General features: G+C 44.3%; 1 protein-coding gene across 1 annotated transcript in view; it reads left to right on the top strand.

Moving 5' to 3' along the window:
- Positions 1–4,077, top strand: part of ASB7 (ankyrin repeat and SOCS box containing 7) — a 49,051-nt gene extending 44,974 nt beyond the window's left edge. The window contains exon 6 of the mRNA XM_082852400.1: positions 714–4,077. Within this exon, the coding sequence (XP_082708526.1) occupies positions 714–853 (140 nt within the window). The 3' untranslated portion in view covers positions 854–4,077. The remainder of the gene's footprint in view (positions 1–713) is intronic.
- The last annotated feature ends 10,344 nt before the right edge of the window (positions 4,078–14,421 follow it).

Genomic DNA, 14,421 nt, shown 5'->3' with positions numbered 1-14,421 from the left:
ATTGGCAGATGGTCAGGGTGGCATGTCTGAAGAGATGGGGATTCAGAATAGCTTGGGGTGCTTTTTCCGGCCCCCCCCCCCGCCCTCCCAGTCCACGGTCTCCCCACAGCCAAGTTCTACTGTGTCCAGAATCATGGTGAACAGCGGGGCAGATGTCATTTGGGAGAGCTCCCCAGGATTGTGTTCTGTGCCCTGGACAGTGAGCTGACAGGAGGAGCCATGTTAGAAAGCATCTCTTTTAGTTCTCTCACTTTTCAGGTTGAGAAACTGAGGCCCAGAAGAGTGATTTGCCTCACACTGGTTCACCCAGCATATTAGAGGCCTACCTGGGACAAGAACTGACATTTCAGTTTGTACTGGTAGGCATACCAGGCTTAGAGTCAGAAGATCTGGTTTTAGCCTCTGTCTAAAAAGCTTTAATTGGTCGTCTGACATTAGGCAATTGACTAAAATCCCTGATCTTTAGTGTCCCTATCTGTAAAATGGAGGTGAAAATATCGACCATCCCAGGGATGTGAAAAGGATCAAATGAGACGCCGTATGAAGGTACCCAGGACATGTCCTCTTAGCTAGAGTCTCTCTGATCCTTTGCATGTAAAGTCCACAGAGAGACACTTCCCAGTGAAATAAACTATTCTTTTCAGAACCTTAAAGCCCGCCTTAAATGTTGTGCTTTTCAGCTTTGTAACATTTTCTTTTTTCTGTCTTTATAGGACAGCCCAGAAACTTGCAGGACCTGTGCCGAATTAAAATTCGACAATGTATAGGCCTTCAAAACCTAAAGCTACTTGATGAACTACCAATTGCCAAGGTCATGAAAGACTACTTAAAACACAAATTTGATGATATCTGATATACACAGAACTGTGAGCAAGATTAGGAGTTATATTCCAGATACTTAAAAGGCTTTTTGCCTTGCACAAAGTATATCCTATGCAATTTCTGATTTGCTGTGAAATCAGAAAGCAGGTATACACTTTTAGGTTTTGTTTGTTTGTTTGTTTGGTTTTCATTGTAGGGGAGGGATGTTTTTATATATATAAACACACACACACACACACACACACACACACACACACACACACACACACACCCCACATGCTTGAAGGTCTTAATTTGGTTTCTTGGTCCAAGTTTACGAGGTTCAAGCTTTCTATACAATATTGCATTTAAAACAATTGTTTTTCCAAAATGACACAAGCAGGTTAGGAGTGGAGAATTTACCCTTTCCAAATTTATGGTTTCGTTGACATGCACAGTATTGTAAACCAGCAGAGCACTTGTTACAGTTTGGAGGCACAGTTTTACCCGGGGCATCCTGGGTTCTACTGGAAAATGCTCTAAGAAAATTTTAAAGTAACGCTGTCACCTCAGTCATTTTTAATGAGTACAAATTGGCTGTTTCAAACTGTTCTTTTCCTAATTAATGTAGCTTTGGATGACATAAATCCATTACCTCTGCTTTCCTGTTGGTGTGCTCTTGTTTTAAACTTATTTTTTTAACAACTGTAGTACACTACCCAGAGACGTTGCGTCTCAACTTCTGTCTCTAGTTGAATTGTGCTTTTAAAAAAACTAATGGGAAAGAAAATAACTTTGTAAAGCCCGTGTATTCTGTTTTTAAAACAGTGCCTCCAGTGCAGTACTCTTTCTGGTGTATTTTATCCATTATTTCACTTGATGTTCCTCATTCCACAGCTGGCTTTGACATGCCTGTGAGAACAGGAACCACCACTAATTTTAATTGCAGAACCATAGTATGTCAGTTGCAATTTCCATTTTAAGCTTTGTCTTTTACTTCACTTTAAGCCGAAAATTTCATGTCCTGGTGGTAGAGTATTCCCTAAAAATAGCCCCAAATATTGTTAAACCATTTGGCTTTAATGGTTAAATAATTTGGGGTGGTTTCATGGTGTTTTTTTCCTCCCAGTTGAAATAAAATTTCTAAAGGGTAAAATTTCTAATGGGTGCACATTTGTAAATCTGGTTAATTCCTAATATGCTAATTAAGCATTTCCTATCTATTTTAAAGTTATGCACAGTGACGCTCTTCAGAACAGTTATTTTCTGGGTTGATTGGCATATGTTTGCAGTGTAAACATAAATATGATAAAGTGTCAATAACAGTGGTTCTAGAGGCATTAGAGATCTATGGTGATGCCCTTGGAAATGAGTTCTGTGCTTGATTTGTCATCATATTAGTTTCAGAAGAAACTTTAAAAATATCCCAGTATTGTTCTTAGTGCTTTAGGAAATTTCAGAATAGTTACATACCAGTAATAAATTCATTATCAGAAGTTTACAAGATGAAGGGCTTCTCTTGTCTGAATTTCACCTGAAAAGTATAACTAAGCAGAATTAGGAGTCTACTCTGGCTTTACCCTTTTCAGAGCCAGCAGTGTTATTTCCTCAAGCACAGAGTTTATTCTCTTGGATGCAGAGTAGCTGTGGCATCAGATGTCTGATCTGCTGGGCCTAGGCTGGGTACAGGTTTCTGAAGAACGGGCAGCTTCGGGAAGAGGTTGTTGTGGGGGATCACGGATGGGCTACGTAGCCTCTTCTACAGGGAGCCACTAAGAGTGTGGCCAGTTTTGTAACCATCCCAAAACTGTAACTGGAACATGATGGATAGAAATGGGTGGTCTGTCTTTTTTTTTTTTCATAAAAATATCTCCAAAAAGTTATCTTCTGAGAGAGAGTCCTTTATGAAGCTAGGAGCTGAGCTGTGTTCTCATTCTGGAAACCAATAGCCAGGTCAGAGCTAGGACACATTTGCAGCATCAGGGACCTGGCATGGCCAGAAATGAATTGTGTTACTTCTCCCTGAAACCCTGGGCCCAGGGAGACGAGGAGATGGGAGGGCTTGTGGGGTCCTGCACTCTGAGCAGTGGTGTTAATGTTACATTTGCACAGGACTTATTTCCTCATGTGTCTATTAATTTATTCAGTTAGTTCAAAATGATTTTCTTTCCCCAGCCAGTCAAAGGTTTCCAAATTAAGTTAGCCACTGAGTTTGAGTCAGGGAATTCCAAGTAAAAAGGTCAGATGAAGGTAAATTCTTTGTTCTGTATTGCTGCTGCGACTTCAGAAAAAAATTATGAATGCTCTTCCTGGAATCAAAATTTCTATTTAATGAAGAAGTGTATAATTCCATTATTTATTGTTTGAGGTTTCATTTTTCTGGAAGTTTAAAAAGAATGTTTTTGTTGTTGTTGTTAATAGAATCCCAATCACATATCATATTTAACAGTAACTAAAATGTCTCCAAGTTGGTAACTGGTGGAATATAGGGATGAACGTGCCGGTCTGCACTTGAATTTGATTGGCAGAGAAGCTTCCTGTAGTAACATAATGAGAACAAATATTTTCAGGAAATCAACTGATTGGTTTTTCCAGAATCTTGACTGAAATGTTCAGAATAGTATCAAATTTGTCACTGATCCTTCTATGTTTCTTTTGAAATTTATTATTTAAGCCTATTACTAAACCTTTATAGAAATATATTTGGCAAGTACACCAAAGAAACCAGCTCATAAAAGATTATGATCATTAATGAACTGCAAACCTCATCTTTTAAAAACAGATTTTTTTGTGTGTAAATATTTGTGTTTATAAATGTACAGCAGAGTAAGTTTTTTAGATTATTTAATTCCCATATTTCTAAACTATTTACCACAGAATAATCCATGCTTGTTAGTTTGGAGGACTTGACTATTTTGTTTTTTTAATTCATTATCAGTCATGCTTGGAACAGCATTTCCGCTAGAGAATTCAGTGTTCTGGCAGTAGCAAGAGTACACATCTGGAGCGTGAGGGAGTCTAGCTTGATTTGTCAGATACACACCCTATGAGACGAAAATGTGTAGTTTAATTACCAGAGTGGACCATACAAAAACTGAGATTCTAACTTTCTTGCAGAATTGCTCATCAGCCCAGAATGTGATTGGGATGAGGCCCTTTGCCCACAAATTTAGCTTTCATGTAACTCCTAGTGTGTTATATCATAATGTATTTTGTTCTTCCTTTGTAATGTAAGTTTTGCTTTGGGTCAATTTGAATTAAAAAAAAAAACTTAAATCTGGTTTAAAACATTGGAATTGTGTTTTATTTCTAGTCTACCTTAACTTTTTAATACTTCCAGCTATTTGGTCAAAAGAAACAGAACGCTGTCTTTCATTCCTCAGCATTTTAGATAATTGGGAATTGTGTAAGAATGTGATACAGAAAACAGCACCATTTTGGATCAGATAAGGAAGCCCCCCTCCCTTTTTTAAGGTATTCTGCAAATACCTACCAACAAAAGACTATCTATCCCATTCTTGAGTGTGTTGATCCAGCACTGAGCCTTTTGGGGCCGTATTCACCTCTGCCTCACCTTGACTGAGGACAGAGTTTGGACCACAGCATCTCTAAGCACAGAACAGTATATTCAGTTAAACAATGAATTTGAGGTAGTTTATTAGCTTACAAGAGATAGAAGGAAGATAACTTTGCTTTCATATTTCCTCTGTATATAAGCACAGCTTGATTTAGGAGAGACCTCAGACTAATGTGAATGATGCTGTGCTAAGAAGAAGGGAGGACAGACGACTTAGCACCCCGTGCAGAAACGCAGTGTTTTGCTACCATAACCTTGTTACAGACTTGTCCAGGGTTTGGCACAAATGAAAGCCAAGAATGGGACATCTGAAACTGTTCCTAATGATCAGCAGGGGAGTTCAGATGTGAAAAAGAGCTGTGTTGCTTGGAAATCTTGAGGTCATTCCTTTTCCAATATGATGTAAGTAGTGTATTGTTTTTTCAGCTGAAAGACAACTTACAAAAATGGCTTTCTAGCTATTGATAAAACAGATTATCTACTTGATAAAAAAATATTTCCACATCCCATGTAGTTGGGTTTCAAAGGTAAAAAGAAAGTGGATTTTTGTATCATCTTTGTATTTATGTAACAATGTAGCTTTGTGTTCTCTTAACACGTCTGACAAACTTTGATGTTAGCATTTATATTAGCTTAAATACCAGTAAAGATTTTAAATATCCACTGCCAGATACTGTTATTTAGGTTGATGTAGACTCTAAGATACCAAGGCAAATTTGTCTTTATTTTATCATTAGTTATTCGGTCATTACCTATAAGGTCTCTTAAGTCTTAGATGAAAAGCAAAGGGTCAGCCAGCATATGGCTCTACTGGAGCCCATGACTCTTCTCATATGCTGCTGATAAATAGTGTTCAAAATCTTGTACTATATTTCTCTAAGATCATTGTACATTTTATAGATACTTCTTTATCTTCCAGAAAAACTCTTGATTCCTGAGTGACAGTTAACATGCTCAATCCCATATGAAAAAAGACTGAGGTGCTTTGCACAAGGTCCTATGAGAGATCATCATTGTGTGAATAAAACCTGGCAATAGCTCTGTTGCTGCAGAGCGTGGTCTCTTGTCCTGCAGGGGAGTGTCTTCCACCAAGTGTTGCTCTTTCCATTTCTCACTCACCTGTGCCCAGAGTGCCTCGTGCTGGGTTTCAGTTGTGCTAAAATGCTTTATCAATTCTGAAGACCCATAAACCATTAGAAGTAAAGGATCAGATTAAAGCAAAATACTTCTCTTCTGTTGCAGATATGACCTTTAAGAAAAAATCATGTAATCGTTTGTAGTTACTGTAAATATATTTTAAATTAAATCTTGGTTTGTTCCGGCATCTTAAAAATCACACTTGGGCTTCCCTGGTGGCGCAGTGGTTGAGAGTCCGCCTGCCGATGCAGGGGTCACGGGTTCGTGCCCCGGTCCGGGAAGATCCCACATGCTGTGGAGCGGCTGGGCCCGTGAGCCATGGCCGCTGAGCCTGTGCGTCCGGAGCCTGTGCTCTGCAACAGGAGAGGCCACAACAGTGAGGGGCCTGCGTACCGCAAAAAAAAAAAAAAAAATCACACTCAGAACCTTTTTTTTATGTTTTCTTGTAATTAGGAAATTGTTTTAAATGAATGCAAATGTAATTTGTGTTACATTAGGTAGTAATTAAGTGGCTCACTTTTCTGTGAAATAGTATTTTATGAATCAGAAATGAGATGGCTTAATTTGGATGAGGGGATTCAGTTGAAGCTGAGAAACTTGGTTATGTGCTGAGTAGACTGACCCTTTGTGACTGACACAGAGGTAATCCAGCTGCAGATATTTCCTATTTTATCTGGCAAACAGAGTCTTATTTTTCTTGCTGCTCAGTCTTGAGCTGATGTTGCTTTTCTTCCTCTGATAGTTTTGGGTCAGGTCACTGCTCAGTTTTCTTTTTCTTTACTGAAAAAGAAGAACACTTGTAGGGGTAGACTTACTGTACATGACCATTTTATATTTCTCTAGAGGTTTTCTAGATTTTCCCTCTCTTACTTCTGTCCACTTAACCCTTTTGTGAAGTACCCACACGTGCACAAATCGTGGCCTCGCCAAGTTGCTTTTTTGACTTTTGAGTTCCCTGATTGCTTGCTTTCCCTGCCTTACCTGGATGGAAATACAGCTTAATATCATTAGGAAATATAGCATAATATCATTTAAGAAGCCTAATAAGTCTGGGCTACATCCATTTCCCATCTTGGGTAGCACCAGAGAGGAACAAATTGCATTTCTTCCTGGTTTATTACGTGTTCTTAAGAAATCATTTTCTGTGAGTCCATTGCCCAGTGGGCTCCTTGAGGATGGACCCTGGGTCTTATTTGCCTGAATCTCAAACAGTATTTGCTGAAAGAATCAGTTTTCCAGAGCCATAGGTACATGTGGCAGTTGGTCCTCAGCCAGTAACTTTATTCCTTCAAGCTTCCAAGGAACCCAGGGCCATGTGGATGACAGCATCAGCATTTCCCAGCTCCAAATCTCAGGTAAGTATTGTCCTCCTAATTCCTGCCAGTGTTGTCTTTTGCTGTTCCTTCCTCCCTTCTGCCCCCACCTCTCTGCCCCCCCTCCATCATGGTCACTGAGCAGTAGACCCATATGATCAATGGTGTGTGGACACTGGGATGGCAGACTTCCAAAGAGATGCCACAGGGCTCTGGTCATGGGGAATTCTGCCTACTTGGAGTCTCCCTCCCTGCGCTCCCACAGTGTGTTGAGCCTCTGAAGGATCACACTTCTCCTGAGGACCCTCCATGCGTGTCTAGCTCAGAGCTTCCCAGCAGTGACCCCAGCTCACTGATGTGTCTCTATGGGTTACAGCTGTGCTCTCCTCACATCTCAGGGCAGCTAGGTGGGGACTGAGGTAGAGCCCCTGGTTCATCACCCCCGGCTGTGCTCTTCCCCACTTTCCCACGGGCAGCACGAACGACGTCACTGTTTACGTAGCAGTGGAGCACTGCATAGCTGGCTCCTGCGTCTAACTTGCTCCTCTCCATGGTGCCTGCCACACAGTGCCTTTCACATAGTGGGTGCTCAATTGTTATTCTTCAAATGAATTAATCTAGTCCAAGCCCTTTCTTTTACAGGCAGGGAAGCCCTTTTTTATGGGTCGAGAATTGAGGTGACTCAGTAACTGTGGCCCTGCCTGTAGTGGCTGGCAGTGAAGGGCACAGCAGCCAGCACTCCTCAACCTCTGGTTCTTCAGCGATCCCAGCTTCGGGTGGCTTGGCCCTCACTTGCATCCGGTGTTTTCTGTGGAACAGAAACTGACCCTTGTTAACAGAGCAATGATGGAATGAGTTACATTTTGGCAAGAGTTGGCAAGGTTCAGGACTCTATAGGTATAGTTCCTGGATTAAAGCCCACACATCCATAAAACTGCCTCTAATTTCCTACAGAATGCTTCCTGAGAGTTCCATCTTGGTCTCCAGTGTGCCTTTTTGAAAAATCATGACTGGGGCTTCCCTGGTGGCGCAGTGGTTGAGAGTCCGCCTGCCGATGCAGGGGACACGCGTTCGTGCCCTGGTCTGGAAGGATGGGCCCGTGAGCCATGGCCGCTGAGCCTGCATGTCCAGAGCCTGTGCTCCGCAACGGGAGAGGCCACAACAGTGAGAGGCCTGCGTACAGCAAAAAAAAAAAAAAAAATCATGACTGAAAGGGCTTAGGTTCTGGGGGCGACCTTAGGAACGGCATCGCCAGCCTCCTGAGCGTGGGGATAGGAATTCTCATTGTGCTGTGCTTTTGTTTTGCTCTGTGTTTACAAGGCGAGTTGAATAACTGCATATATGAGGCTGCTCAACGATGCCAGTGGCGTTTATACTCAGCATTTTTTCCCTTTAAGTTTTCATTACAGGCAGCTAAGAGATTGATCCACCAGTCTTTTCATCATATTTTATGATCCCTCACATTCACAGTATGTATTTCCACTGAGAGTTAAAGACACTTGCAGAGGAGTAGAGAGGAACTTGGACATTTTGACTTAGAATTAAAGTTGAACTGAAACAAATTGCACAAATCCTTGTATAACATAGCAATTGTTGTGTACACTTTAAAGTAAGCGTTTCTTACCTGGAGGCCTCAACTGAAATTTTTCTGTAAGAAGCTGATTGATAAATTTTTCTGTCAGGTATTTATCTCTAACAAATAGAAAATAAGACTTGTCAATTTAGATGTGGTTGGCTGAGTGGAGCTGCCAACTTGGAGGATGTCACCTTATTAGTTTACCCTAATTCATCAGTCCTTGAGACTAAAGTTATAATGCTTTTATTCCAGAAAGTACTGTCGACTCAAATATACTATCCATAGAACATTTTGAGGTCCCATGGTTAAAATTACAGTGGACATGTCAGTAACAAGGTGGTCATTTCTCTTCCAGCTTCCTGTTAAACCCAATGAAAGTCACCACCACCTCTCCACCCCTGGCAGGTGTTTCTAGAGCATGAGGTGTAGGGAGTTACGGCCTCCACCTGCTGATGTAATATCAGTGGTGGAGAGATGGAAGTCCCTTGCCTCATGCCTCTCCTTTTGGGGAGAGTGGACCCTGCGAGAAATGGGTCAGGTACACAGCTACAGTCTGATGACAAGGTGCACCAGGAACCTAGTTCTGAGCCAGGCAGAACTGGTAGCAATAACAGCCTTGCCTTGGCTCCTTAAAGAATGAGGGACACTGCCTTGCCTGGACCTGCACAGCGTTGCCACTGCGTCCTACACCCAGTATGGCCTAGGGAGCAGCAACTTTGCTGCAGCCTGTTCAGAACACTTGTCTTTAGTCCTGATTCCTATTAAATCTGTCCTTAGGCATATCTGCTCCATAACGTGTAAGTGACAAATGTGTGTTGTCATCCACCCCTGGAGGGATGTGTTTGTACGTGTGTGTGTCTTAGAAAGAAAGCCTTAGAAGACAAGGATGAGGTTCTGATTAAAGAAATGTGTTGGGGAGGAGAGTGTTACTCTCCTCCCCAGGGAGTGGGGCGGGCCTGTGGCGCCTCTGCAGAGAGGTCAGCTCTGGTTGTGTGTTGTGAGCAGGGCTTCTTTGTTGAGAGTCGCCTGTGGACTTACAATAATGGGCTGGTCAAGTCTGGAAGGGGATGGGAAACTAAGGAGGTGAGGGAGGGGGCTGGTACTCAGGTGTGAGTACCTGGTAGCTGGTAGTCCTGTGGCTGGGGAGAGCAAAGGATGGGTCCCATCCTGCTGGGCTGGTAGTCGGGCTGCCCTTGCGACTGCTTCTCCAAGGCATTCCTGTCCCAGCCATGAGGATGCCCTTCCCTCCCAGCCTCCCACCCTTGGCCCTGCCCCTTCCTTTGGGAAGTCCTAGTTGGAGGCTTTGCCTTGCAGTTCCTCTTTCTAGGGGGGAAAGTGGTCTGCATGTTGGTGTCCACCTGCCATGCCAGAAGCCTCTGGAAGGCAGGGATTTGGCCTTAGGCTTTGTGGCCCAACAACAAGACCAGCACCTGCGAGTAGACAGTCAGTTGCCTCCCATATGTTTGGGGAGTGAGGAGGTGGGTGTGATAGCCCCTTCAAAGCCCTGGTAGCAGGTAAGAAAGCCAGAAGGGAACCAACACTAGATTCACTGTGTGGACTCTAAGCTGTGTGGACTTATACTTATTCTAACTTACTTATCACCCCCATACTGCCAGGTAGGTGTTTTGGTCATCTTCACAATGAAGAGACTGAGGTTGAGTCTTCCCCACTTCAATTGTCCTGTCTGGCTCTGCCCGGCCCTGGCCCAGCCTTTCATGCCTCCTCACCAGGGGTGCTTCCCTAAGCCTCCCACCTGGGCTTACTCCCCCTTCCCCAGGCTCCCCAGAGTCTTTACTCCCTGTGTTATCACAGGTACCAGCCACTCGCTGTCTTGTTCTCTGTGTACCTCTGCTCCTCAGGTTCTTAATACAGAGCTAGGAACCCCACACAAGGCTGTGCAAATGTGTGCTCGCACACATGGCTTTTCCTGGGAGGAGGGTCTGGGCCATCAAGTTGTCAGAGGGGTCTGTAGCCCCCTAGTGTCAGAAACAGCACATTGACCGACCCCTGAAGCAGTTCCCGAGCATCTGTCTCCCTGCCAGCCCAATGCCAAGGGCAGCTCGCCCACCACCTTGGGGACCCTGTCCGTGTCCTTTGCCCAAGTTCCACGCTGAGCGTGGTGAGAGGTGTAGCACACACCTCCTGCCTCCTGGACATAGAGTCCCCATCTGGCCCTGACTGGGCTGGGGCTTGGGGTCTGCTTCCTTGGCCCTCTTCTCCCAGACCTTACCATTTCCTCGCTTAACTGTTTCCACATGGGTCCTGGACGTCTTTCTTCAGTGAGAAGGTTTTAGGGGGTAGAGAGACTTGTTAAGCTGGAGGAGACCTGCGGGATCCCATGCCGCAGATCAGGGATAGGAGAGGCTGGTGGGCTTTGCCTGCAGCCTGGCAGCAGGTGATACTGCTGGACCAGCCTCCAGGTCATCGCACCATCAGTCTGTCCTCTGCAGGCTGCCGTGTTACCTTGAAAGGAAGACTCGCAGAGCTGGGAGGGGGACAGTAGCAACCTTGAGTGTCCTGGATGATGAGGCTTCATGTTACTCACCTGCCTGAGGCAACCTGGAGGGTCACTATATCACCAGAGTAGGCCCTGCAGTGGCCCACAGTGAGCAGGGCCAGTGGCTGGAAACTAGGTTCCCAGTCTTGAGCCAGGCTGGCTCCCCAAAGTATGTAACCCCTCGTTGCATCCTCTTCTGGACACTTTTGTGCATTAAGATAAAAGGGTGAGTATACAGCCTCCAAGTATGGAACATCTAAACCCTGTTATATGAGGATCCTGGCTATTCCTTTGAGAATTCTGTAGAAGTGCTTACTCATAAATCCTGTAATTAACTGCCTAGCTTCATGGAAATGCTTGATGTTTAAGAAGTTATTAGGTGGGCTTCCCTGGTGGCAGAGTGGTTGAGAGTCTGCCTGCCGATGCAGGGGACATGGGTTCGTGCCCCGGTCCGGGAAGATCCCACATGCCGTGGAGTGGCTAGGCGCGTGAGCCATGGCCCCTGAGCCTGCGCGTCCGGAGCCTGTGCTCCGCAACGGGAGAGGCCGCAACAGTGAGAGGCCCGCGTAACGCAAAATAAATAAATAAATACTTCTGCCTAAAATGTACTACTTAAAAGAAGTTATTAGGAGCTTCCAAAAAAACCTGACCTGAGATTAACTGATACCATTACTACCTTCTTCATTTAAAATTTTTATAAATTAAAAAGTGCTTGAATCGCCTTCTGTTTTAATGGACAGAAATAAAAATCTTGCTTAGTAGAAGCTCATCATCACATGATAGACAAGTTGAATTGTTCCTCCAGTCAGACTGGACCCCTGGTAATGATAAAGCTCCTGAGAGCAGTCCCTTGGTCTTCCTGATGCAGTAGAACCCCAGCTTAGTGTTTCTGGGAGGTTCCTGATACAACCTTCATAGATTCCACCCTCGTGTCGTTTACTGAGATGTTCACAAAATTGGGAAAAGTTTGGAAATGATCAGTTGAGGATTGGTTGCCCCTTAAATACAAATTTTTGGAACACCTGTGCTGAGGTGCCAGTATCGTGCCAGCACTCATAGCCAGCAGCACCTGGGAAAAGAAAGAGGCAGGGCTGGTGTGGGGAGACCAGGTGTGTGGAGATCGGGTAGGGTTATGCTTGACTGAGGACTCCCACGTTCTAAATTCAAAATGTGTACAATTCCCGAGTGTGGAATTATGGTGCTCCACTGTATACATTACCGGGTGTGGGTCTTAAACTTGAGTGGGCATCAGAATCCCCTGGAGAGCTTGTTAAAATATTGCTGAGCCTCCCAGAGTTTCTGATGCAGCAGGGCTAGGGTGGAGCCTGAGAATCTGCATTTCTAATGCAGATGATGTGGACGGTGCTGGTCTGGAGACCGTCTTAGAACCACTGCATTTGGGTATTTAGTTTCTTCCATGGCAAATGGAAGAGAGAGAAAAAGAGAAAAATCCAACAGTTACTATGAGATGTTTCAGAAACCACCTACCTACTTGTCCATGAATTGTGCGTATAGTATTTCTAGTGATTCTCAGAAGCCACATGTGAAATGAGCCTTATTCTATGGGCAGCCTTGAATAGTTCTGTATGTGTTATGTGAACAAAGACTACAAATCTATCTTGCCGTATTACAAGCTGACTCTACATCTGGGCCTTTATATCTCCAATTATCTTTTGCAACTGCTTAATTTAAGTTGGGCACAGACAAAACTGGTAGCCTGTAGTTCTGTTATCCTGCTGTTATTATTCTTCAGCCTAGTTTAGCAGCTCGTAAATAATATGTCTGCCCAACATTAATAATGACAGCCCTGGCCTGCTCGGGGGTGGGGGAGACAATGACTCTGGCTGCTCCAGCCAGCATGTGCCTTGGTACTGCTGACAAGTCAGGCTGCCAATGGCGTGTCCTGAAGATGGGAGAAGCATCAGCAGCCTTGCCCCAAGCGCTGATGGCAGATGGGAGACACCTTGCCAGGTCAGGCTGGGTGCAGCCTGAACTCCCAGAGGGGCCCAAAGGAACAACAGCACCCACAAATCCTAACCCAGCCCATGGATGCAGCCTGGGTTTCTTGGGAGCTAAGCTGATGTTACCTGCTTTAAGAAAGAAAAACTAATCAGCTAGGAGATGAGTGTAGATTTGCACCCGATGCTGCTGCTACCGGTCCAGGAGCCACTCTGAGAGCCACTGACATGGAGTCGTCCCTGGATGGAATCTGCCTGCTAAAAGGAAGAACCAGTTACTTAAGGAAAAAAAAAAAAAAAGTTTTATTGAGGTGTAATTATTATAGAAAAAATTGCACATCTTAATGTTTACAATGTGATGGGTTTGATTGTTCTCACTGGAAAGTGGTAAAACAGACAACTTGAAGGAAGGGGAATGTCCCAAGTTCCTCCTCATGGTAGGATAGGCTACTGCACATAATCCAAGGCCTCAGACAGGTAATGAGTGGCACAAGTTTCTAGTCTCCAGGGGCAGGTGGCCTTGGGGTAGAGGAGCAGGTTGGAACTCATGTGGCAAGGACAGTACATAGTGGTGTCCCAAATGTTCTGAGGGAACTCCCCGAGGGAGGCTCAGCCTATCCCTTGTTCCAAAGCCTGGCCTGGCAGGTCTTGGGAGGTGGCTGCAGGCAGCCCGCCCTGCCCCTGTCAGCCATGTGGCCTCCTTACAAGGGTACAGCTGGCTGAGGTGGAGGTACAGGGGGCCAGAAATCCTTTGTCAGGTAAACGTGCTTAATGAAATATTTAGAGTCTTTGGATTCTTGGAAGGATTTTAACAGTCCTATTCTCCAACCCCTGTATCTCCTAACTTACCTAATCGAGTAGTTTTCTAAAGGGAAATGTAGCGGAATCCCCAGCCTGGAAGTCCAGGGTCATGAGCAATCCCTGGCCTGCTGTAATATTGGTTTTATTTGTTTGGTTTTTGGCTTGGGGAGAGACCACGTGAATATGACAAAATTTATATGTCTGGGTTGTGAGTAAATGGGTGTTTGTGCTATTATTCTCTGAGCCTTCATTTAATATTTTACCCAAAAATGAAAAGAAAAATTGTCTTCTTGCCCACTTGACTGTAAGTTCTTTGCAGACTGGGTCTGTTTTTTCCTTTTTGGATTCCAGCACAGAGGCTGGCACATTGCAAACAACCACTCATTAGGCGGAAATTTTGGTCTATTTGAGTAGAGGAAAGTGATTCCTAAAATTCATTAGTTATTAGCATAGAGAGGTTTCTTTCTTTCAACACAGCTGTACCTAGTGCCTACTAACTGCTGCAGTTGACCCTCCGGTAATCGAAGAGAGATGGGGTCAGGAACCTGCCTTCCAAATGTTTAGAGCTTTGGGGAGAAGAGGAGGTAAACAGAAGTTACTAATGCAGTGGGAAAGCAGGGAGGACCACAGAAGAGCACCAGACAGAAAGCTGCGGAGCAACACTTCTGATTTTGCCTCCTGAGATGCTGCTCCCTGTTCTTTCTTTCTTTTTTTTTTTAATTCAAACAGAAAGTCACAAAAATTATAATCATCCTCATCAG

This window comes from Leucopleurus acutus (assembly GCF_964270905.1).
Source record: "Leucopleurus acutus genome assembly, chromosome: 1".
NCBI classification, from domain to species: Eukaryota; Metazoa; Chordata; class Mammalia; order Artiodactyla; family Delphinidae; genus Leucopleurus; species Leucopleurus acutus.
The sequence above is the reverse complement of the archived record's forward strand: the minus strand, read 5'-3'. Positions and strand labels throughout refer to the sequence as shown.